Source organism: Lytechinus variegatus, chromosome 10 (assembly GCF_018143015.1).
Source record: "Lytechinus variegatus isolate NC3 chromosome 10, Lvar_3.0, whole genome shotgun sequence".
NCBI classification, from domain to species: Eukaryota; Metazoa; Echinodermata; class Echinoidea; order Temnopleuroida; family Toxopneustidae; genus Lytechinus; species Lytechinus variegatus.
In genome coordinates, this window is record NC_054749.1 from 23,727,192 (window position 1) to 23,753,053 (window position 25,862).

The 25,862-nt window shown below is 39.0% G+C and overlaps 2 protein-coding genes across 5 annotated transcripts in view; both read right to left on the reverse strand.

Moving 5' to 3' along the window:
- The window catches only part of LOC121422289 (transient receptor potential cation channel subfamily A member 1-like), a 32,632-nt gene extending 27,807 nt beyond the window's left edge, over nucleotides 1-4,825 (reverse strand). Inside the window, exons 1-4 of the mRNA XM_041617226.1 lie at nucleotides 4,614-4,825; nucleotides 2,984-3,886; nucleotides 1,621-1,780; nucleotides 730-908 (exon numbers count right to left, since the gene is read on the reverse strand). Of these exons, the coding sequence (XP_041473160.1) occupies nucleotides 730-908; nucleotides 1,621-1,780; nucleotides 2,984-3,796 (1,152 nt within the window). The 5' untranslated portion in view covers nucleotides 3,797-3,886; nucleotides 4,614-4,825. The remainder of the gene's footprint in view (nucleotides 1-729; nucleotides 909-1,620; nucleotides 1,781-2,983; nucleotides 3,887-4,613) is intronic.
- A 7,735-nt stretch (nucleotides 4,826-12,560) lies between these two features.
- The window catches only part of LOC121423276 (inactive rhomboid protein 2-like), a 72,608-nt gene continuing 59,306 nt past the window's right edge, over nucleotides 12,561-25,862 (reverse strand). For all 4 annotated transcript variants that reach the window (XM_041618609.1, XM_041618607.1, XM_041618605.1 and 1 more), the window contains exons 14-16: nucleotides 18,992-19,092; nucleotides 17,719-17,872; nucleotides 12,561-16,790 (exon numbers count right to left, since the gene is read on the reverse strand). In XM_041618609.1, coding sequence (XP_041474543.1) covers nucleotides 16,347-16,790; nucleotides 17,719-17,872; nucleotides 18,992-19,092 — 699 coding nt within the window. In that variant the 3' untranslated portion in view covers nucleotides 12,561-16,346. The remainder of the gene's footprint in view (nucleotides 16,791-17,718; nucleotides 17,873-18,991; nucleotides 19,093-25,862) is intronic.

Below are 25,862 nucleotides of genomic sequence, written 5' to 3' on the forward strand. Positions count from 1 at the left end.
GTTTCAAAAGCGTTTTGACGTCAGCAACAGCAGCAACATCAGCAGCGTTCAAATCTCACCATTATTTCTCTTAAAACTCTTCGCCATCACAACGGCATGTACTATTCATCCTCATCATTGATTATAATGGTTATTTATCTCACTTTCGTCACCATCAACAACATCGACATCATTTTCGGTATCATCGTCATTATCGTCAACACAATTGGTTTGATCTTCGGTAGAACCACCGACACCATCCTTAAATTTTATTTTGAAATCACGTTCAGAGACAGCCAAAACGATCAAGTTGTCTGATAATTTATAAACAAGAAGTATAAAATTGACAATATAAATCAAGACTTAAATCAAGCATAAAAAATATGGGAATTGGGGACTAGATGGTTCATGATTGCAGGAGCAGCAATGGATAGAGATTCGTGTTCGTAGCTAAATGGAACAAATGCCTTGGAAGAACATGTATCCAACCTTGATTTATTTCACAGTAAAATCGTTTCGGTGATTAAATAAAATAAAGTGATGACATTAGTAATAATAATTATCATCTTTTTACTGAAATCGTTAGCGCGTTGGGTCACTTGGAAAAACACGGGTTATAAAATATTGTCTAAGTATTGGGTATTGTACTTTTTATGAAATGGGGCTTTGCCGGTCAATGTGCATCATTTTGATACTGGGAAATGACGAACATTACTGAAATATTAAAATCTGGACATTAACCACACTTACCCGTGTGACTTCAACATGTCCTCTCCTCGCACTGATGTGGAGCGGTGTCATACCACCGGTGGTTCTTTTATTGACATCAGCGCATCGTGCTAGGAGTACGTGGGCGACGTCGGCACTGTTCATACGAGCAGCAGCATGGAGCGGGGTCGCCTTGACGTGGAGCTCAATAACATCGACGCCTTGAGTGAAAAAAACATTATTCTCTAGTTCCATATGTAACGAGTAAGGACAAAATATTATACATTCTGTTCTACTTTTATCATATTCATTCAATCGTCCAAATCGTTCGATAATGATGTTAAAATCAATTAATCAATTTAATTAATCAATGTAAAAAAAAACCTCATTTTCATATATGTATGTAACGTGAAAGCAAAAAAATAATACATAATTGTTTTACTTTCATCATTTTCATTTAATCATCCAAATTTCAATAATAAATACATAACTATTCAATTAATCAACATACAAAAAAAAATTTATGTTATATGTGTAACGTGAAGGCAAAAAAAAAATTAATACATTTTGGTCTACTTTCATCATTTTCATCCAATCATCCAAATTTCAATAATGAGTAAAATAAACAATCATTTAATTTAATTAATATACAAAAAAACAAGATTTTCAATTAAATGTGTAACCTAAAGGCAAAAAAAATTAATGCATTTTATTCTACTTCCATCATGTTCATTAAATCGTACAAATCTCAATAATGAATAAATAATTAATTAATCAATTATTGAATCAACATACGCAAAATCAAAAGTAAGAATGAAATGAAAGCAAATTTAAATAATAAAAATAATATTTGATTAATCAAGTATCACCTGATCATCAACATATCGAAATTTGTTTCAAAGTAACGAGTCAAAACCAAACAACCAAACTCACATGCGCCTCTCTTAAGTAACTCCCGTGCAATGATATCTCGATTATGAATAGCAGCATGATGTAAAAGAGAGAGATTATTCTTGTCCAGTTTATTCAAACTGAAATAGCTGTTTTGGTCTAGAATGTTCAGTACATCAAAGAGATCATCATCCCGTATTGCCTGAAAGAGATAGAAAATGCAACATGTTCATGTATATACAGCTGTATGATCTCTATGTTCGCACTCTTCACGGGCCTGATAGGTAAAGTGGTTGAAATAAAAAGCAATACTGTTATTTATCATATTTGGTCATTGCTTATTGTTTTTAGATGGGAGTAATATTTCATTAAATAGTTGGTGTTGATAGCGAAAAAAGAAAAGAGAAGAAATACAATGTTTTAAAAAAGTGAAAATCTAATGAAAGAATTTATATATTACAAAATATAATCTGCATTGATAATTCAAGTGCGTGATGACGTAGATGACGCCACAATTATTTACACTAAAGTACTTGCTTATACAATACCTGGGTTTTTTAAAACTAATAAACCATAAAGTTGTTAACCTGAAACCAAAGTGTGCATGGACTTATTGATAAGAACACAACAGAACAATATTTTATCAATCACCGTTTCATACCCAAATTGCTTCAAAGAAATTTATAAAGGGGGATCAGACTTTGTGTGCCAGATGTGAGTTAAAGCATGGAATCCTAATTCACTTCTAATATAGGGAATATGAACATGACGCCTGCTTTGCGATGCTCAAATGGACGTGACGAGTTTAGATAAAGAATGTGACAAGTCATTGTGAAGGGACACTTTACTTAAAATGTAATTGATTGTAGTTGCAGCAAACACAGCAATAAAAAAAAAACTCTGTGACCTCATGAAATCTACAATGAATACCACACACACACATACGTATGTATGTATATTATATGTATATATATATATATATATATATATATATATATATATATATATATATATATATATATATATATTGACAAAGATAGGCCTACGCAATTGTGAGACAGTTTACTTGGATAAGGACCCGACATCATGCTTGAATTTCATGCTTGTTTTGGTAATATCTAAAAAATAAAAAAAATCTTCCAAAATCATTTGGCACGTATTTTTTTTGTAATTCATACATACAGACACATGGGTGATAATTTGATTAGATTCTTGATGAACCGATTTCGAAATCCTTACCACAACTGGCATTTGTTATTATCCCAAAATCCTGGCTTACATTTTCGTCTAGTCGCGAAGTTAGAATCTTACGGTTTCCATGTGATATCTATTTCATAAAAAAAATCAAAAAACAAATCATCTATTTTATCAAAGAATGATGAAGAAACATTCTGCATTTACTTACCTCAGTCAAGTTAACTATGAGAGCGGGTGAGTAGACTCTATTCAACCTGTTGTTCTTCGTTGTTTTCTGGATCTTTGACTTAACATCCTTCAAGAATCCATCTTTAGTCTTCTTGACCTTCTCTATGTCATCGTAGTCGATAGTACGAGAATCAGTAGGACCATCGATATCATCAAACCCTTCATTCACCTCAGATGTGTCAAACCTGTCTTGATTTGTATCAAGGAGCGATCCATTTCCAATGAAACTAATCGACATTCGATTTCTTTTCATAAGATCGAATCGCGAAATCTTCCTGCCCCTGGTTTCCATTTCTTGGTTTAGAATCATCTGCCGTTTGAAAGATTTGGAGTCGCGGCGCTTCTTGACCAAAAGGTCCTTGGTGTCCAAGTTTGAGAATCTGATTGTCTTCTTCGGCAGGTTGTCCGAAGGCGGTTGGGGATGATCTGACACGGTGTCGAAATCGTTAAGAGGGATCACGTCGTGTGAAGCTTCCACTTTCACTCTCCGGGTGGACAACTTTAACTGCATCCCAGAAGCGCTCGTGAGCGTATCAACAGTCGATACGTCATCATCGAAGACTTCATTCACGCCATTTCCATGAAGAGGATTTGACGATGAAACCTGTTTCGACTGGCTTATCGAGCCGACTCCGACAGGAGGGTTTGCATCGTCATGGTCGCCATACGTCATATCGTTGATGTTTAGATCGGAATCGCTGCTCGATGCAGTGATGTTCATCATACCTTCTGATCCCGCTTCTGACCTTCCTTTGTGTCGCAGAATAGACTTACGCTCATTTTTCTTGTACATGTTTGCTGATGGAGAAGAGACTACCCACGGATTACTTCATCATCTTCCAATCAGAGATTCTCCTCTCAGTATCAAGGTGGAGAGTTCTACCTATTGTATCAAAACAAGAGAAGAAAGGGTCGGTCAATTTGGCAAACAAGGACTAATTTTGCTGGTAGTAAAATTGAACCACTGGGATTTTGAGGCACATAAAATTCAAATCTTCAAATCACTTAAAATCAAAATAAAGATTTGTTCTTTTTTAACTAGTTTCTTTGGTAACTTATCTTACAAATTTAGTAAGCCAAAAAATGATAAATTATACCGGAAACAAACCATTCCATGTTTCATAAATAATACCGAACAATAATATACGCTGTTATTATTTGATTGGAGTCCCGACCAAATGAATACTCATGTGAAATCGCAAAATAAGTTGACTAAAATACGTCTTTGTGCATTATCAACCACGTCATATTACAGGTCTAGGACATGCAGTCTCAAAAAGAAACTGGAAAAGTGATCAACACGTACTTTTGAGGGATTTACCATTAGTGAAATTAATAAACTATTATTGAAATCAACATTTATGAAAGGTTGAACAAAAAGCTTAAGAGAGGCTTTGTTAAGTTGCCTCCAGGCTCCTCGGATACCCCCCCCCCCCAAAAAAAAAAAAATCCCTGCGTTGAACCACGTACTTCAATACGATACACCATAATGATCAAGAAATTTTGAAGAACCAGCTCGGTGTGATCTTACTGCATTGTTTGTTTATGATATTTCGTCACATATACCATGATCACTTGAAGAAAAGAAACAAACATAGGTCAAGACTTACCATTAACAATGCAAATAACTTATCCAGCATGTCCAGGACTTTGATATATCGCTCTGACCCCATAAAAGAGAAAACATCCACATGAAGGCACGACAAACACACACTCTACTTTGAATGGTGCAAGTAGTTCGAAAGGACTTTTATTTAATACCAGTGAGCCAGAACTTTGATAGGCTGGCCTTTGGAATGACAAAAGATGATCGCATTAAAATGGAAAGAATTGGATCATCTGACAAGACTTTTCTCGGTCGAATGGTTGCAAATTCCAGTGAATATCTCGGTTATAACATGATTTAGAAGGAATAACAATCCAGACATAACAAAAGAATATACTGACACTAAACATGGACCTATAGTCCATGCACCAACAAAACCGACTTAGGGGCAGTTGCCGAGTATAATTATTATACAGGATATGAGGGGAGGGTACAGGATCATGCAGAGATTGCTTTCAAAGAAATCTTAAAAACGAAAAAGGAAAGACAATGTTGCTTCTCCCAACAGAAAGGGACGAATTTCATTGTGTCTTCGAAATCCGACAAGGTTGTATCACTTTAAAAAGGAGACATTCCTTATTTCCTATAAACACCAAAATGTAGGCCATTTACCGTCTTCACACTGGCGCCGAAAACACCGCTACAATACCGGGACTGCCACACACTAGCTTCCATTGACGAGTGGATACCATGCACGACCACGGGGTCCCGAAAACCACCCTAAACAAGTATTTCCCATATTCTGAAAATGCACCCTTTAACAAGTATTGGTGTGAACCCTACCTTTAACAAGTATTGGAAACAAAACGATACCCTTGGCAAGTATTCTCGGAATTGAACCTCTAAATGAGTACAGCTTTTTTAATGTTATATGTTACGGACGTCAGTTTTACCTTTACCTATCATAGGTTTAGTACGGCCAAACCGCCAACACCTCTCGAAAATCGTACTCTTTAACAGACACTTTCTGACTGCCCTACATACCCCGATAAAAACAGGGCGAAAGAAATCCCCCTTTCCTGTTAAGCCGCTCCCACTGGAAGAAAAGCAGGACTGTAGTGTTGACTGTTGGGGCAAAAAGTAGGGGAAAGCGGGGTAAGTTGAGCATAGGGGCAAGTTGAGCCACCAGCCCCAGGCCAATAATGAATGAGTCAGACATTGTGGTGGTGTCATGTATTGATGACCCATAGCATAACCCCTAACCCCACCACATTGTTTTCAACTTTGAAACAAAAAGTAGTTTTTTAGAGGGAAAAATATGAATTTCAGCCAAAAAAGTAAAAAAGAGTGTGAAATAGATAAGTGCTATAAAAACACACATCTTTAAATATAATAAAGACATGATGACAACATTATTAGTCCAGGTATGGATCTTCATTTTTGTCATAGTCTTTTATATGATGGATGCATAATAAAAGTGTGGATACAAAATTATGGCACTAAGTTCGCACTGGGGTAAGTTGAGCCAAACAGCATGGGGCAAGTTGAGCCATGGTAATTCCTATGGTAATGTATCTTAAAAAACAATCAAACCGTAAAAATCGATTGAAATACTGGCGGAAAGGAGCAAATTTACATGACTGCTCTTTTCCTTTTAAAGGATGTTAGTATTTATAGAGAATTAGCAAATGAAAAGACTTTAAACAAAAAATGGACATGTTGGTTCTCCCCTCATACATTTTGTACATAGTTTTTGTGGCTCAACATACCCCAGAAGGTGGCTCAAACTTACCCCATATATGGGGCAAGTTGAGCCATTTGACATCGTTTTTTTCAAAGGTTACGATGACTTTCACTGTGGGGATAGAAAGTTATATATAGGTGGAAAATATTTCAGAAGTAAATTTTAAGGCAAGGTACTTATTTCGACAAGATTATTAATCATATCAATTCTAACATGCAAAAAGCAAAAACTGTCACAACTTACCCCGCCTTCCCCTACATCCTTTAACATTTTAGTCTGTTTTATACCCTCGCAAATTTTACCCAAAACACGAAGCTTTCCTCGCGAAAAAGATACCCTTTTTCATTATTTTAGTGTTTTGACACTCTTATCACGTTACGTACGTAACGTGCCTTATCTTGAAAAAGACATCCCTTTGTGTTTTTTTTTTTTTTTGTCGCGCATGGTATCCACTCGTCAATGGCCCCCCGGGGACTGTCCCGAAATTGTAGCGGTGTGGATTCTCGAACCTGCAATAAACTTCCTCGGGATAACCTCGCCTCGCTACAACCTCTACAACACCGGGATAATAAACCACTTGCTTTAAGTTTACTATAATGTGGGGGCGTCGTGGTCTTCGTCTTTCAAACTGAAGGACGTGGGTTCGATTCCCCCTCAAAGTAGTTCCGGTGTAACAGCGTCAGGTCACTCACGGGGTCACAAGCCTACACATGTTTTGTTACGGCGGACATAAACATCACCTGTTGCAGTGTGAATGGATAAATGAAATTTGTCCCGGGATTGTGCCGGGATAGCTTTTTTACTGTGGATGCGTTTATATAGCGGGTTTATAGCGGCGTCGCCGTCCCGCGACAGCACCGGGATAAATTTGAAAACCAGCGTGAAGACGGTATCAGTCAATTGTTTTCTCAATGTTTTGTTGTCGATTTCATTGCTGTATACGCCCTCTCTCTCGTGACTGTGTTTATGTGACCTCTACCCCACCCCCTATCCCCCCTCTCTCTCGCTATGCATTCATTTTATGAAACAAAACAAAACATCGCCATGAACATAACATCAATTTATCATATGCCACAAAGGAGGATTTTCACCTTTTCACTGATTCAGTATAATTTTGACGAGATAAATATTTGCATTTGGATAATAACGTGCTTTTCTTTGATGTGATGTAATGTCGGTTTCTTTGTAATTAATGAATGAGTCCAGGGGCCAGGTTCATAAAGGTTTACAATTAAGTTTGTCGTTATTTTAACTTGAATGGAAACCTTTATTTTATTGGCTGCTACATCCTGTTATCACCGTATGAGCAATTGACAAAAAAGAACTGACAAAAGAAAAGGTTATTCGCCCCCCCCCCCTCCCCTCCCCGAGATCTGCCCCGCTCCTTACGCTGCAGAACATTATGGACAATCCTCCCCAATCCGTATAATTATGACGGAGCCATTTCGGAGCCATTATAAATAACGATGGCTTATATAAATTCAACATTCAACCTTTACTTGTAGAGGCTTCTCGATCGAAAGAATACTAGTCCAGGATAGGCCCCATAGGAAATTGACCAAACCTTGTTTTTTTGTATATACAATATGTTTTGATGGTTTCTTGTCAATTCGAGGGTGCTGATTACGAATCTGAATGATGCCACTCGTGTAACCTTGAGCATTTTCCACAAATTGGCAAAATCCAATATGGCCGCCAAAATATGCAAATTACTCATGAAATTCATAAAATTGTCCGCACATTGGCTGTGAAATGCATGAAATTGTGTGGCAGGAGTGAAATACAATCTTAAAAAATAATTTTTGACAAAATATTTATCTTCCTGATATTCAAAATGGCCGCCATAGGCCATTGTATACACTGTCATGTACAACATGAATAGGGAAAACTAATTTTCACAAAAATGAGCACTAAATTGCAAAAATCGCGATGTATGAACGAAGTAATATATGCAAATCATCATTACTAATGAGATATATTACTTATTATGTCAAATATGGGAACATTGCTGTATTTCGATATCTAAAATAGCCGCCACTGGCCCAAAGAGTATTATGTACAATGGCAATAGCCGGGGCCAAAAAATGAGAAGATTGAGCATTAAAATGCATATTATTAAGATAAACGAGTGGAATACTGACTAAAAACATAGTTGTAAATATGCCATTTATGTGGTAAATGCTGTATTTTGAAATTCAAAATGGCCGCCATAGCCCCTATCTTCATCATGTACAATGCGAATAGAGAAACTAATTTTCACACGAGTAAGAAACATAAAATGCATGTAATTGTGATCTATGAGTAAAATATTGTCTGACAACATGTTTTATAGCAAGACATATCATTTCTTTTGTCATGCCTGAGATAAATACTGTATTATAAAATTCAAAATGGCCCCTATAGGCCCTAACAGTATTATCTACAATGTGAATTGGGACATATAATTTTGTACGAATTTGGATTTGCTTGACTATGACATCCATATAATCCTGTTGTATGAGTAAAACGTTGTTTGAAAACATTTTTTTTAATCATCGCATTTCTTCTTTCATATAAGTGATAAATACTGTATTTTGACATTCAAAATAACCTCTACAAGCCCTAACTAAATTATGTAACATGCAAACAGGGAAACTAATTTCAACAAGAGTGAGAATCATAAAATGCATATGCAACTGTGATGTATGGGTAAAGATATTGTCTTAAACATTATTTCTAACTAAATACATCACATATGGGTCGTGGACATGGTGGAGGTAATAAATGGTGTACTTTGACATCCAAAATGGCTGCCATAGGTCCTACAAGTATTATGTACATTGTAACATGGGACATATAATTTTTACAGAATTTGGCTTTGCTTGACTCTAAATATTGCATATAATTGTGAATTGTGATGTAAACATGGTAAAGGTGAATAATTGTCTTAAACCATGGTTTCTAACTAGATATATCATAATGTTGTGTAATTAAGGTGATAAATGCTGCATTTTTAAATTGAAAATGGCCACCATAGGCACTTATCGTATAATATACATTTTGGGTGGAGACAAATCATGTTCACAAAAAAGGCATATGGCAGCCATTTTGAATGTTGAAATACAGTATTTATCACCTAAATTACATAAGATATGATATATTTTGTTATAAATAATGTTTTCAGACAACGTTCCACTCATACATCACCATTTGACCAAGCAAAGCCAAATTCTGTTCAATTGATTTGTTCCCATTCATATTGTGTTTAATACCGTAAGGGACTGTAGCGGCCATTTTAACTTAAAAATAACCGTATTTATCACCTAACTGGCAGAATAAATGATATATCTTGATAGAAATTATGCTTTCAGACAATATTTTACTCATATATCACTATTACGTGCATTTATGGTGCTCACTCATGTGAATATTGGTTTCCCACTTTGCATTGTACATAATACGGTTAATGTCGATGGCGGCCATTTTGAAAGTCGAAATACAATATTTAGCACAAACTTAAAACCTGAATGATATATTTCGTAAGAAAATAAGTTTTTAGACAGTATCCAATTAATTTATCACATATATATGCATTTTAGCGCTCACTCTTGTGATTTCTTTTCTCCCATTTCTCATTTCTGTATAATATTTTTAGGGCCTTTGGCAGCCATTTTGAATATCAGAATACAACATTCACCACATACATGGCATATTAGTAATATATTCCGTTAATAATTATGTTTATAGTCAGTATTCCAACTGTTTAATCTTCATAATAAGCATTTTAGTGATCACTCTTGAGAATTTTTTGGCCCCCATTGCCATTGTACGCAATACTGTTTGGGCCAGTGGCGGCTATTTTAGATATCAAAATACTGCAATTTTCCCATATATGACATTACAAATGCTATATCTCGTTAGTAATGGTGATTTGCATATATCACTTCGTCCATACATCGCGATTTTTTGCAGTTTAGTGCTCATTTTTGTGAAAATTAGTTTTCCCTATTCATATTGTACATGATAGTGTATACAATGGCCTATGGCGGCCATTTTGAATATCAGGAATATATTTTTTTGTCAAAAATTATTTTTTAAGATTGTATTTCACTCCTGCCACACAATTTCACGCATTTTACAGCCAACGTGCGGACAATTTTATGATTTTCATGGGTAATTTGCATATTTTGGCGGCCATATTGGATTTTGCCAATTTGCGGAAAATGCTCAAGGTTACACGAGTGGCATCATTCAGATTCGTAATCAGCACCCTCGAATTGACAAGAAACCATAAAAAAATATTGTATATATAAAAAAACAAGGTTATGCCTCTTCTATCCTGGACTATACGGGGTTTTCTGACAATTCGAGTTACCATAAACCGATCTATTCAAGATTAAGCTTATCCTATTGTAAGATTACCTTAAGTCGTGATTAAATCAAAGAAAATGAGATTTATTCTACAGCTATGTGTGAGAGACATTGACAAACGCCATAATACTAGGACAGTCGTGGAACTCTTGTAGGGGCAAAAACATTAATAGAAATGATTGAAAATCAGTATTTATATTATAAATTCCACTCCAACATACTGATACAAGGTTTATTAAAAAAAATCATATCTTCCTCAACGAGATTTAACCAAACCGTCTAGGAAGTAATTTAAGAAAGCTTTAGTGTTTGTAGTGACATCCTCGAGGTATTTTGATAGCTAGGGAGAAATGCCGACCAAAGTATGACGCAATTTTTCACAATTTAATAACAGGATTAATACAGGGAGGACCATACACTTTCTATGTTTGTTAATACATCATGGAAACGAAAGCTCCCGAGTTTTATATTTCCCCCTGTATTTTGAAGACTATAAATGCCATCTATTTCTCACTCACTCGTAAATGTATGCCTATCACTACAATCACTTGGCTTCTTATCCAGTCTAGACAGGGAGTCCAAGAAAAATAAGGTTTCACCTCAAACAAATTACAATAATATCCTTCAGAATAGTTTGAGGTACATGTTTATATATGCGGAAGACTCTCTCTGAAGAAAGCAATATATTCACATATAAATATGTACAAGTAACCTATGTCGGCCTATGAATACATTTTTTAATGTTCCTTTTGTCAGTATATCATGACAAGCCGCTATTGTATTGGTAGCGATGATAAAATGATATAACCCAAGCTTTTAACCCTATGCTTAGCTTCTCGAAGTAGTTCCTGAGAGCCATTTAAACTCTAGTACTCTCACAATAAACAGCCATCTTTATGACTTTTCACAGCTTATAAACAGTATTGCATGAATGACTCCATTGTACAGTACATCCAGGAAAGCGTTTTCTGAAGCACTCAGTAATTATCCCCGACTAATTTGTTTTCAGCCAATCAGAGGCAAGGCCTATAGTAGCTTTTAACAATAATCATAATAATATATAGCATTTATGAGGCGCCTATTCAGTGGCGCACTATATATTACCCCGGCTGTAGCTCCAGCTGCTAAAGGCGCTTGGTGCATTCAAGGAATTAATCCTGCTGGGTACCCATTCACCTCACCTGGGTCGAGTGCAGCAGTGTGGATAAATTTCTTGCTGAAGGAAAACACGCCATGGCTAGGATACAAACCCACGACCCTCTGTTTGAAAGGCGGGAGTCAGAACCACTAGACCACGACGCGCCCACTCTAATAGTAATAATAATATAGGGTATTTATATTGCGCACATATACACCTTGTTAGGTACTCAAGGTGCTCCTATATTACCTGGCTAAGCTAGGCGTTCACAGCACACACAACTTCTTGAGGAATTACTTCCTTCCTACCGGTACCCATTTACCTCACCTGGGTTGAGTGCAGCACATTGTGGATCAGTTTCTTGCTGAAGGAAATTACGCCATGGCTGGGATTCTCTAACAGTTATCAGAGTAAATCCCTGACTATTTGATTTCTGAAATGCTACCCTGATCTACAGCCTATCTTGTCTACTTGCTTGGATATGCCAATATATCACTGTTAGTAAAACAACATTTATATTCCCAATCTCAAAATATATCAGTAATGGCTGATAACTGCTATGCAAGCACTGACTCAAATTGTACTCCATATCTAGAGTGAAGGTGAAGACGAGACGCCACAGTACATAGTGAAACTAGTGTCACTACTTCAGACTCTTCATTATACACTAAGCAATGTGCGAAAACAAAAGGTCTTGCCTGCAGACTACTTGATAACAAATATATATATAAAACACCATAGACAATGAACAAAAAGAAAATCAGAAGGTGAAGAAACAATCAAGTTTTTCTTCCAAAAGCTGGAAACATATTTATTTACAAAGTAAAAGTAATTGCACAGTTTCAATTTTTATATAATACATTAAAATATGACAATAACCATATAAATATCTTAACAATGCATAAACATGTTCATCTTATAGAAAACTATTTGAACAGTTAAAATATTACAGTTCTTACTTTTTTATGAATCAATTAAAATTGATCTATATAGTATTTCTTCCTACAGAATTGTATGATTTTTTAATTAATTACAAATCATGCAATTCATTTTCTCTGGCTCAAATTTGCAACCTGAGATTAATTTAAACAAAAATAATCACTGACCCAAGCGATGGTATATAATGTAAACAGCACCAAAAAGATTGTAAACCCTTGATTTAAACATAATTAGTAGCACAATAGTTGAGAAAATAACTGAAAAAGGCGTTCAACAGTTCTGATTAGCCCAAATTTCTCTTAACCTTATTTCTTGTAAATAAAGATTAGCAATTTTGGATAAAGTGGGGAAAAATGCAATGCGCCCCCCCACCAAAAAAAAAATAGATAAGAAAAAAATCATTGAGTCCTCTCTCGGAAAAACTAACACAATACTTCACAAATATTCTTGCAATATAGCAAGTTTGATGGCAAACAGCTGAAAATACCAAGAGTTTTTTCTCACATGACCAGTCAACTCCTGATTAAGAGTTACACATATACAGGTTGCCTTATAACATATCTGAACAAATTCAAGAGAAAAGATTAGAATTACTAAAGAACTAAAATCCCCTCCTTTCAGTATTTGGTATAAAAAGAAAAACTAATACATACAGATCAATATTCCATCTACCACTGATTTGATGATCGTGACAATACTAATATATCAAGATACCACAATAAGGGGGTCTTGAAGAACAGTTAATTGTAACTGAAGGCAATTATGAAATGACAAATAGATGGCAAATCAATTCTTACTTCTGTTGTATGAAGGAGACTATCAATTACTTGCCAATTCATAATCAATTGCTAATTTACAATCGATAGCAAATCTTATGATTGATATTTTAAAAATGTCTTCCAATTTATTGCAAACTTCTTGCAATTCACCCTTCGACTATATACTTGGTACAGGTACACTATGGAGTATCCAACATTTTGGAATGGAATCCACCTGTTTTGGCTTTAACCCATTGACTAATGGACACTGTATTTCCCATAGAGTTTGTACATACCAATCAGTTCCAGAAGGTAAAGAGTTATTCTTATTAAAAGTAAACAAATAGAATCGTTGATTGGCTACATGTAAATCAATAACTGATTCGTTCATCTCTTTTGGATATTTATGTGTGCATTTTAATCATTCAAAAGACAAGTCAACAGCTTTTAGTTTGGGGTTAAGGATAACAGCGGGATTATAGAATGGGTAAGGTTTTATGTTGTGCTTCAATGTACAGGAATTCCATGGGAGCAACTTGGTGTATTTATCTAGCAGCTGTCAATAATGAAATTAAGATTAAACACAGAGCAGTCAAAGAAATTGGTTATGACAACATTTTTAGTACAATTATTAGAAAAACATATGAAAAAATATATCACCAATTTGCATTGTAGATGATCAACAACAAAAAATGGAATTGAAAGTGGGAAGTGTCTAATGAGTCAACTCTATGAATGAGATAATTAAAAAAAAATCAATACTAACATTGACTTCAAAATAATTGGTGAGTTTCAAAATACACTGAAGGAAGAATATAGAACATGAGAAAATAAAAACTGATAATCTAGATTACATCAAGAACACATGATAAAAACTAAAAGTAGCAGTGAAAAATATAACAACTTAGGATTGCAACACAACATAGAAAAAAAATAATTGTGAAATTAAAAATATGATTGACACATATACATGACAATGATCAAGTAATAAAATTGTCCAATGGCAACAATCGAGATAAAATATTTTTGGACCTTTTGTTAAATTAAACATTATCTCACAATCGTTAGAAACAACTTGGCGCAAATCAATGTGTTTTGTCCTCTAACAAATACAAAATATTGAAGTACAGGTTGAAAAAAATGAGAGAGTTTGCAATAGTTGGAAATGCACATCATTCTATGCTTGTCTGTGATATATTGGATATCATTTCTGTACTCAAACAACTGCACAGTTCTAAAGCTTTCATAGTTTACCATCTAAAAACAATAAAAACAAGAAAACTACACGTTTTCTACATTTCATGATCATTGCATTCATTTTATAGGGCAAGCTTACACATTAGTGCGCATTTGAATTCAAGAATTAGCGTTAAAAATAGTTAAAATTCTGGCTTGACAAAAACATGAAATAATTGCTTTTTCACATTTGATGATTTGCATTAAAAAGTATCCCCCCATTAAAACACTTAAGATAAACATTTTCCTGTTTTTAAATGGATTTCAAAGTACACACACATCAAGAATTTGTTCTTTCAAAAAATGCAGATGCAGATTAAATACATTTGCTCCAAGAATACAATGAACTTAAGACGATTTTCAAATTATATTCATTACTATCATGAAGGGAATTATCATAATTCATTACCTTTAAAAAAATAATCAAATCTTTCCCAGCTTTCAATATCACATCAAAGTATACAATTAGTCATACATTACCTATGAGCCAGATGCCTCTCACGTGATTACTGTTTTCTTGAATGAAATAACTGAATTATTGTTTAGAGGGTCTATCCTTTTTCTGCATTATTATGTAGTACCATACATAATTCAGCTAATAAAAAAACTTTTTAACATGTCAGTGTTCTCTAAGGACTGATTTGCCGTTAGTAAGACAAATCACATAAACAATGTTGTTTGTTTGATAAAACACATAAACAATGGATGTTCGATACTTATCTGAATTACATGTTCTCTTAAAATGATACAATGATTACATATTGTTAGAGACATGACAGGATAAAGATGAGAGCTGACATGACACACGAGGGCAGCAGGCACTTATAACAAATAAAATGCATAATACCCGGTAATCAAAGGATATACCTTCGATGTACCCTCATGAGAACATCATATAGGAATGGTTCACTAAATACTGAATCTTTCATCTTCGTAACCAGTTTTTGTTGTCATGACAACCATTTTGTCGAATACATCTTGACGAGTTACACTCATTTCATACATAATCTATAAAGTACATGTGCTGGGATTTAGTAAGTAGTTGTAATCCACAGGCACAAAGAACAATGACAAAAAGAATATCAATATCTGCAAGAACAGTCCAGTGTTTCCACTTTTTAGTGTGCAGATACTGGTCACAGTAGATAAATGTCTCTTGGCCATCAGATGGGAGAGTGCTTCCTGTGTTTTAAGGACAGCCAGACACAGAACTGTGGCAAGATGATGTTCATTTTCTGCAAGTGATGACACTGATGGCACAAGTTTACAGTCTTTCCAGCGATCTGCAGGCGCACCCTGATCTCAGGATCATGTCCAGATGGGATGGATCAAGACAAGCTTTGGAGAAACCACAACAAAAAATGATATCAACAAGCCTGATAATGTATCAAAAGATGAAGATCAGGATCTAAGGACCCATGTTTGACAGGTAAAGAGAACAGTCAAAGACATCTCTTGATCATCGTACTGTCAGCAAGGCAGATGGTACATCTCACAGTGACATCCCGTTCCACCCAGCCAAGAGGCATACCCAGACACCCCTGGTCATGAGTTAACAGCTTACTGTTTCAGTATCTGCAGAGACAAGAACCTCTATAGGTTACAATATCAATGGCACATCACGTCTCACAATCACATATTCCCTGGTACTCCGGTTTCCTCAAACCTGACGTCCATATCATTACAAAAGTCTTCGGTGATGGGCACGCAGTTGAAAAACTGAAACCACCACCACCAATCGGTGATAGGGCGGACATAGAAGAGGACGAAACCTAGCGAGAAGAACCCGACCAGGAGCACGGAACACACTACCATCTGGATACGCTTGCGGTTGCGGTCAAACTCCCCGAAGCAGATGTACGGTAAGAAGATGAAGGAGAGGAAGATGCCGCAGATGAAACCACCCAGATGGGCGAAGTTGTCGATCCACGGCAGGAGACCTAGTACAAAGAGCACCATGATGATGGCTAACAGCTTGACCAGGGCCAGGCCAGGGTTCCGCAGGATCTGCCAGTTCTGGAAGACTTCGACAACTAGACACGCGAGGAGACCAAACTGGGCTCCCGCAGGACCAACCTACGAAAGAATGGAAGAATAAAGATATAAATTATGTGAGGCAAAAATAGAGTTAACCCCTCACTCAGTGATTAAACCTGTACACACAGAATCAATACTTACACAGGTATAATTGCGAAGATTATTTTAACGCATATTAGAGCTACATAAACACAAAGACCCTGCCTAATGGCAGAAGTGCCATTGTGGGAACAAACAGAATTCTCTTGTGGTTATCTAAACCAAGAACCTCATGTTCAATGACAGTTACTTTATTGTCTACACAAATTAATTCTACAGTAATGTCATTGGCATTGGTGAAACCTGTTGCATACAAGCAAACCCCTGATACGTTTAGAACTGGAACATCAGTTGGGTTTTGGAGTGAGACTTTTCTTATTTTTTTTCTTCTTTCACAAGCATAAATGGCAAACTGAATGGTTTGTGGTTCTAGTAATTTTCAAGGAATCTAAACATGAAGCATTTCTTCCTCCTGAAGCGAGCAAATCCTTATAATCACCTACCCAGTCAGATTTTTTTTTCCAGATACCTGCATATCAATGTCATTTTGCGAAATTCATATGATTTTTAAACAAGAAATTTTCCACTTTTATCATACTGTACTAAATCAAAGTGAATTGAAATGCAATGAAATTGTGAAAGTAAACTCAAAGAATTTCCCTGTAGAAGCAAAATTTAGTACACAGCAAAACCTGCAGAATCTGTGTATCAAAACCATGTATGGCAAGAAAAGTGGTCTTTACAGATTAGTTCCTTTAATACATATTTCAATTTAGGGAAAAACATTCAAGGGAAACCACACTTAGAGTCTTTATTGACAGGCAGTTGCTCAAGGAAGTTTGACTAAATTTGACAAGAAAAACAAGTGGTTAATACAGAATTATCACATATATATACTTTTGAAGAGTAGATATGAGATGTGTCTTACCTCAGCCCTGTATGGAATGAATATTGCACTGGTAAGGTTGCCTCCAATGCCACTGAAGATATAGATGATACCTATCCTAAACCAGCCAGCAAGCTTCTCAAGGTCTCTCAAGATCGTCATATGCATGATGAAACTCAACACACAATGAAAGATACTGCAAACAAAGGATAAGCATTGGGATTAGTATTAAAGATAAATGAAAGTAGTTGCAGTAAACACTGATTTCACAAGAAAGTCTGTAAAACCAGGCTTTACTGTCACTATATCATTCAGGATCTAGATCTGGTACAGTTACATGAACTGAACTTTGTGAAATCTTGAAATCTACGCTGAAAAATGTTCACACTGAAGATCACCAACACAGATAAGCGCACGTGGGACAGTGTATTATTATTGCTTTAATTCCGTGCTTATTTGCTAATTTCTCAGCAATTACACAATTTCCTCCAGAATCCTTTGGCACGTATGTTTTATTTATACAACCAGACAATTTGGTAGTCATTTCATTGTATTCTGTACGAACTCATTTTGATATTGTTACCACAACTGGAATTTATCTTAAATCACAATGAGACATACTTCTCATACTTATTGATATGCGATGGAAAAGAGTTGATGATCAGACTAAAGCAATGTACATTAATCAGCTTATGACAATAACCGTGATCTTAACAATTTCCAGATTACTTTTGTTAAATATTTTGGTTATTATATTATACATAGAATAAAAAATGCAGAATGCATGAGGCAAACTTAAAATTTAAACTAAATAAAAAAACAAGAGTGTTTATCATTATGAAAAAAGACAAGAGTGTTTATCATTATGTTTGTTTTGTTGGGAGAATAATAATGGTATTTGATTTCAAGACTGTTCACAGCAAGAGCAGAATTGTACAGATCTTTTACAAAAAAACAACATAAACATAACTGTATCACAATAGAATAATAAAAATGCACAAAACAGAATATTTTCAAATATAAGTAATTGTAGAAGTTCATAATTTGCTTAAGGTATAGTATACGAGAAAGCGGATTGGAAGGGTTTATGATGTAAGTGAATTGGGAGAAGTGTATGAAAGATCAATATAAGGTCTTTCTAACTTCAATTAACGTACTCACTCTCATGGACTCTTACTCTTACATTAATCTCACTTTGTAACATACATCAAAAGATAATTAATAATAATAATAATACATAAGATTTATAATTTGCATTGAAGTGTCAGAAGGTCATATTTCTACCCTTTTTCAGGAAATAACTGTAGATACTCACCCAGCATGAAGAAACAGTGAGAGCCATAACCTGTAGATCTGATCAGGATAATTAGGGTCTAGGAAGTTGATCAGACCACAGATATCATCAACACAAGAAACCTATGAATTGGAGAGAGAGAAAGAGAGTGACAGACATAACCTATAGATCTGATCAGGATAATTAGGGTCTAGGAAGTTGATCAGACCACAGATATCATCAACACAAGAAACCTATGAATTGGAGAGAGAGAATGAGAGTGACAGACATAACCTATAGATCTGATCAGGATAATTAGGGTCTAGGAAGTTGATCAGTCCACATATATCATCAACACAAGAAACCTATGAATTGGAGAGAAAGAGAGTGACAGACATAACCTATAGATCTGATCAGGATAATTAGGGTCTAGGAAGTTGATCAGACCACAGATATCATCAACACAAGAAACCTATGAATTGGAGAGAAAGAGAGTGACAGACATAACCTATAGATCTGATCAGGATAATTAGGGTCTAGGAAGTTGATCAGTCCACATATATCATCAACACAAGAAACCTATGAATTGGAGAGAAAGAGAGTGACAGACATAACCTATAGATCTGATCAGGATAATTAGGGTCTAGGAAGTTGATCAGACCACATATATCATCAACACAAGAAACCTATGAATTGGAGAGAAAGAGAGTGACAGACATAACCTATAGATCTGATCAGGATAATTAGGGTCTAGGAAGTTGATCAGTCCACATATATCATCAACACAAGAAACCTACAAATTGGAGAGATAGAAAGAGAGTGACAGACATTGGCAGCAGATATGAATATCAATGATCAGAGTCAAAAAGTGACATCATACACACAGAAGATGCTTTTACCCTGTCTCAGCAATCTCAATGTATCATTGAACCAGAGGGAAATAAATACTTAAGGCCACCACACACCTTATGACTGTTCGCGATTCGATTTTGGACCAAATCGCACTTTGCTCATTTTTGAAAAATGTGAATGGATCATATCATTATATTTGAGTTTAAAATTAATTGAAAGAATACTAATATAACCATTTTGAAAGATTGCAAACCTTTATTTTGGAGTAAAGGCCAAATTAGTTTCAAATCGTAGCCAATCGTACGACTCCTATGACGTCATTATGACTAGATATTAAATTCGCTCATATTCTAAGGGTGATAGCATAGTCACATATTTGAACATAGGTATTTATACGATAATTTCGAACATTACACAGTAAGATATTCCAATGCTCAATATTAGCATCATTTTCTACTACATTTCATTCTGAAATTAGGTCGCAGACAAATCGTAAGGTGTGCGGTCACCTTTAGAATCATGGTAAAAGCAGGAAGTTGTGAGGAGACACTGCCATTATTGTAATAACCATGGCATTATCAATGATGATTGGCTGCTGAGCCCTGTTACCATGGTAGCTGACATAATAGCAAGGTTACTATGAAAATACTTACCATGATTTTCTTATTTACGAGATAACTGGATATACCCATTTGAACCCTCCCTCCTACCCCTCGCCTTGTGTGACAACATGTCTTGCCCGCAGGCTCATGAGAGGAAATGGACGCCAAATTGCGCGACGATCTTGGGATAGTGCGTTGGTAGGGAGATGCAGCGCGCGCGCAGGAAAAATTGTGTACTCTATATTCGGCACGCAGGTTCATCGTAATGAACTAGCAAATCAAATGGGTATATCCAGTTATCTCGTAAATAAGAAAATCATGGTAAGTATTTTCATAATTTACATCAATAACTGGGATATACCCATTTGATTTGCTAGACCAACACGGATTCAACGTGAAGGGAGGCATGTCTAGACTAAGAAGTGCGTTAAAATAGGGAGATGAAGACACAAAGGCCGTTGCCTTACGGACAGGGGAGGCGATAAAGCCTCATGTGAAGAAGTCCGTAAGAGCAAGGAGTGAAGGAAAGAGGGGCGTCAATAGGCGGACCTCGAGAAGTCGTGAACGACGATTCCAAGAAAGAGCCCAAGAAGAATGATACTAAGTATCATGGGCCCTCGGCCTAGTGTCAGGAGAACAACATCACCAGCTGACTAGAGCGTAAAATTCGGAATTTGTTGAAAATTTCAACAAGAATCGTGATCGGAAAACTGTAGCTTTAAGGCTCAGTAAGTGATCAATCGAACAATCTGAGAAGGCGAGAGATCTCAGAAGCCTCCGCGTGGGAGAAAGCGCCCAGAATTCGATATCTGTCTCAAATGCGTGAGGGCAGAACATCTGCAGAATTCTGATAGAGAGCTGTGGCAGAAGTTACTAGCGGTCCGAAGGGGACTAGGAACGACGGAGAGTAGGGATTTAAGAAGAAAACCACTCGTAAGGCAGTCAAGGGTCGAGAAAGCGACTGAGTGCCATCCTTTTAATAAGAAATGCCGCGGACCTGCTGCCTATGTAGAATAAAGCAGTCTGGTTAAAATAGCTCAACCGGGCGTGTCAGAGAAACAGCGCGGTACACATCACGACAAAAGTGTGATAGACCGAGTGATCGAGAGAGAACTCAGGATCCCCTTTCTCCCGTACTGATCGAAGCACCCATCTGAGGGTGCAGTGCCCGCGGTGGAAGAGGTGGCTTGGCTCAAGCCACCATTGCCGAGAGAGCCCGTGAGGCTAGGCTGCGATGGATGACCGCCGGGCGGGGGAATCCCTAGCAGCAGCAAGTGTACGCCAGAGGGAGCTGGCGAAAAGTCTCTGTCATGATCCTACGTGAAGGCGACAATCAAGAGATGTTCTAACGAACAGACATCGCCAGATATGATACCTCAACAGTACGTTCCCAACGGAATCGAATGAGGTAGCAACGGCCCTGTCCTATCAAGTTAGGGACGGAAACTGGCTAAGAGTGTCAAAGTCCTCGCTTGAAGAAACAAGCGAAGGAGGAGGGAGACTTGAGGAAAATAATCACAAAAATTTCCATCAGTCTGCGGTGAGAACCAGTTGTTTATGAAAACAGCCACAAGGCCTGGTCTCTCAGGTGATCGTAAGAGCAAGCACCGCCGGCGCCGGTTGCGGCAGCGTGGAACAGTCCGATATCGGAGAATAAGGAGTTCCAAAAAGCTGCGGGGGGCGGCAAAAATGACGCCCTAAGCAGTGGGGGATGAGCATCTAAGTTTCTAAAAGAAGAACTCCAGTGAAGTAAATCACTTACATGGAGAGACTCATCCACAGTCGGCCCGAGAAAAAGCGGGTCGTAGTGATTGTGGTTAGGTAGGCATAAGCATACATGCATCCACGGTTACATCATCCTCGGTCGTGCGGTGACCATGGCCACATGCATTGCATGGAGGGAGGATGAAAGCAGCATGCGAGGCGACTCGAGTGTGCCGAGTGAAAAAGCTTCTAAATAAGAAGACGGTTCGACAAATGGGCACGGCAAGACATCCACCGTAGACCACTCCACACAAGGAGGAAACGGCGGAGACGCCCGCAAGCTTGACCCACATAGAGGGCAGTCTATAAGATAGACTGTTAGAGCTCGACCGATGGTCTGAAGGCGTACTGTTTGGTGTAAACTCGCCGACCCGGTACGGTGGGTGTGCCCAGAAAGTAGGCATAGAATGCCGACAGAGAAGTCTGGGGCTTTAAACAAGCTTGAACGCACGTACATAGCCAATAATCTCATGAGATGTACGGCGGTTTCTTTCCTCCGAGATGATGCTTACCCGACCAGGAAGGACTCGGGGAACAGCTGTGAATGTCAACAGGAGGGATATCTAGCATATGAAAAGCTGATTCCCTCCAGGTATTCGGTGCGGGTGCTTTGGGCGGTGTCCGGCTGGACGACCGGTGATGGCAGCTCGGGCAGGGCTCGAACGAGCCGCCCGAATACGAGACAATAGGTTAACATAACCATAATGCACCGGGTGGTGAAGGCGTAGCGATTACTAAGCACAGGAGAACTTTAAATCGCCGTGACATTCAGATCCGATATACATACTCATAAGTTCGGAGAGCTATGAGGTAGTGAGACATACCGCTGAGCGGTGATGGTGCTCATATCGGAGTCGCCCTCTCTTCAGCGGCGATCGCTGGAGGACGGGTGTCTGTACTAGTCCTGACTCTGGCCTTGCAAGGGTAGGAGCTAAGTAAGACAGGGCACCCTTACTTTCGAATAGAAAGTGAGGTTCAGGCCAGAAACCGACGGTCCCGTCGCCTGGGCGGACGGACCGCGGACGTGATAGGTTGCCCCCTCAAAGTAGCCAAACATTCTCACGAGAGAAGTGCGGCATGCGGTATGTAAGAGATTCTTACCTCCAATCTACGGGCCCGCTTAGGGGGTAGAATGGAGAGAGTTACCGCTGAAGGAGTCGTCGCCGTACGTGGGCTTGACGTAGAGGGCGAATTCGGGAGTACCTGCATAAAAAGGGGAATACCCATGCAGGTAACTCGCCGATGGCTCCCCGGAGTGCGGGTTGGCGAGAGAAGTCTCAATCCGCTCAATACCCGACGCCGGCAATAAGACCGCGGCGGTCTTATAATGACGGAGAACACGAGGATAAGAACCCGTAATGCTCGGGGACGCATAGATGCAGCCTGAACGGATGCAACGTCCAGCCGTCGGTCACCGAGAGCTTGCCGACATATTGATGCTTGAAAGCCGTATGTCGGAAGCACCTGCATAGAAACGGGGGTCACCGTGTAGGTGAACAGCGTTTCAATAAATGCCCGGTGTGAGAGGACAGGTGATTGCTTGAGCCGCACAGTGCTTAGCAAGGCGGCTGAAGCTGATATGAAGCGTGGGTGAATTACCCGCACTGCTCATGGGAGTATGTGCGACGCCTGATCCACAAATATCGGGAGTCTGGTGACATAATGGAGGGCGATGCCCGTATGTCGATAACACCTGTGTATTAGCGGGGATTTCCCTTGCAGGTGCGTGAGCCGGCGAATCATGAAATCGCCGGTGACTCTCCGAGGTGCAAGATGGCGAATGTCTGCTTAACCTGCCCGGTGCTCGACACGGCGGTTTTAGCTGACAGGGAGCATGAGGATAAAGATCCGTGATGCTCGAGGGCGTTCTGTTGTAACATGAAGTTACGACGCCTGGCCATCGGCACAAGAATCAGAAAGAAAGGTCTGCCCGCAAAGTGGGATTAGCGACCTAGACTTTCTTCTTGTTATTCCTCTTCTGTGCGGCCCCCGCCGGGGGGCAGAAGAGGGAACAATCATCGGGAGTCTGGCGACATAGTGGCGGGCGACGCCCGTATGTCGATTGCACCTGTGTATTAGCGGGGATTTCCCTTGCAGGTGCGTGGGCCGGCGAATCATATTGCCGGTGACTCTCCGAGGTGCGAGACGGTGATTGTCTGCTTGACCTGCCTGGTGCTCGACACGGCGGTTTTAGCTGACAGAGAGCATTAGGATGAAGATCCGTGGTGCTCGAGGGCGTTCTGTTGTAACATGAAGTTACGACGCCTGGCCGTCGGCACGAGAATCAGAAGGGAAGGTCTGCCCGCACAGCGGGGTTAGCGACCTAGAATTTCTTCTTCTTCTTCCTCTTCTATGCGGCCCCCGCCGGGGGGCAGAAGAGGGTATAATGATCGGGAGTCTGGTGACATAATGGCGGGCGACGCCCGTATGTCGATAGCACCTGTGTATTAGCGGGAATTTCCCTTGCAGGTGCGTGAGCCGGCGAAACATGATATTGCCGGTGACTCTCCGAGGTGTGTTGGATGGCCGGTGTCTGCTTGATCCGCTCGGTTGGTAGTACCGTCGGCTGAAGCAGGCAAGCCTGGGGGTAAAAACCCGCAGTGCTGGAGGGCACTCTAGATTAGCTTGAGAAGCTGAGAGGCCTGGCCATCAAAAGAATCAGAGGACAGACCGCCCGACGGAGCGGGGCTTACGTCTGTGGTTCTCCTCTTCTTCTTTTCTTCTTCTTCGGTTGCTCCGGCGCCGGAGCGGAAGAAGGGACAAGAGGCTGTGCTGCGCCTGTCTTCCTCTCCTAAGCTCTCCCCCGGGGAGAGCTAGCCGAGCGAGAGGAGGCGTCGGCCGAATCTGACGGCGTCAGATTGAATTGAGAGTCCGACACGGTCGGACTCAGGTGCCTCTTCCGACTAGGGGCTGGTAGCCCTTTGCCGACGCTCCCTAGAGGGGTCTTACACGGCATCGAGCCTAGTCTTTGCCGGGTGGAGAGACCCGTGCTCTCCCCCCGGACTTTAGGTGACCCGATGGCCGGTGGGTCTGACAGCCCTAGAGGAGTCGCCGTTTTCTGTACTAGTGCGACGCTCCCCAATAAGGTTCAGGTTCCGGGACGGAAGCCTTGGCCATCACCGTGCGGGCACGTGGTCGCAAATCCACGGTTCCACCCTTATTAAGCGGGGCACGTGAACGCGCGTCCACGGTTCCACCCCTTTGAGAGCCCACGGGGCTCTGACTCTGTTCTCGCTATCTATACTACCTGTGGTGGGGGATAAGACCCCGGTGTCGGGCCCCGAAACAGCAGTCGCCTGAGGCTCTTCAGAAAGAGAGTCCGAAAGGCTCATTATTGCCGTAGGGTGATCTAGTAGTAAGATAAAAAAACAGAGAAGCAAAGGGGGTAGGGGGGGTAACAAACCCCAACCCAGAAGACAAGGACCTCAAAAAGCGGACTTTTGAGAGTCAAAAACGGATCTCACAAGGATGATACAAGGTAAAATCCCAGAACAAAGGAAACAGTAATAATTAAGAATTATTAAGAGACACTGTCCCTGAAGTCCGTTAGAAAAATTAATTATTTGATTATCACAACAAGAATCTGCTTCCGCCAAAATTCTGAAAAGAAGGGGGGAAGCATCTAAAAGGAAGAAAACACTGAGTTTTTTTTTTTTTTTTTGTTTTGTTGTGTCCACCTGTTCAAAAGAAAAAAA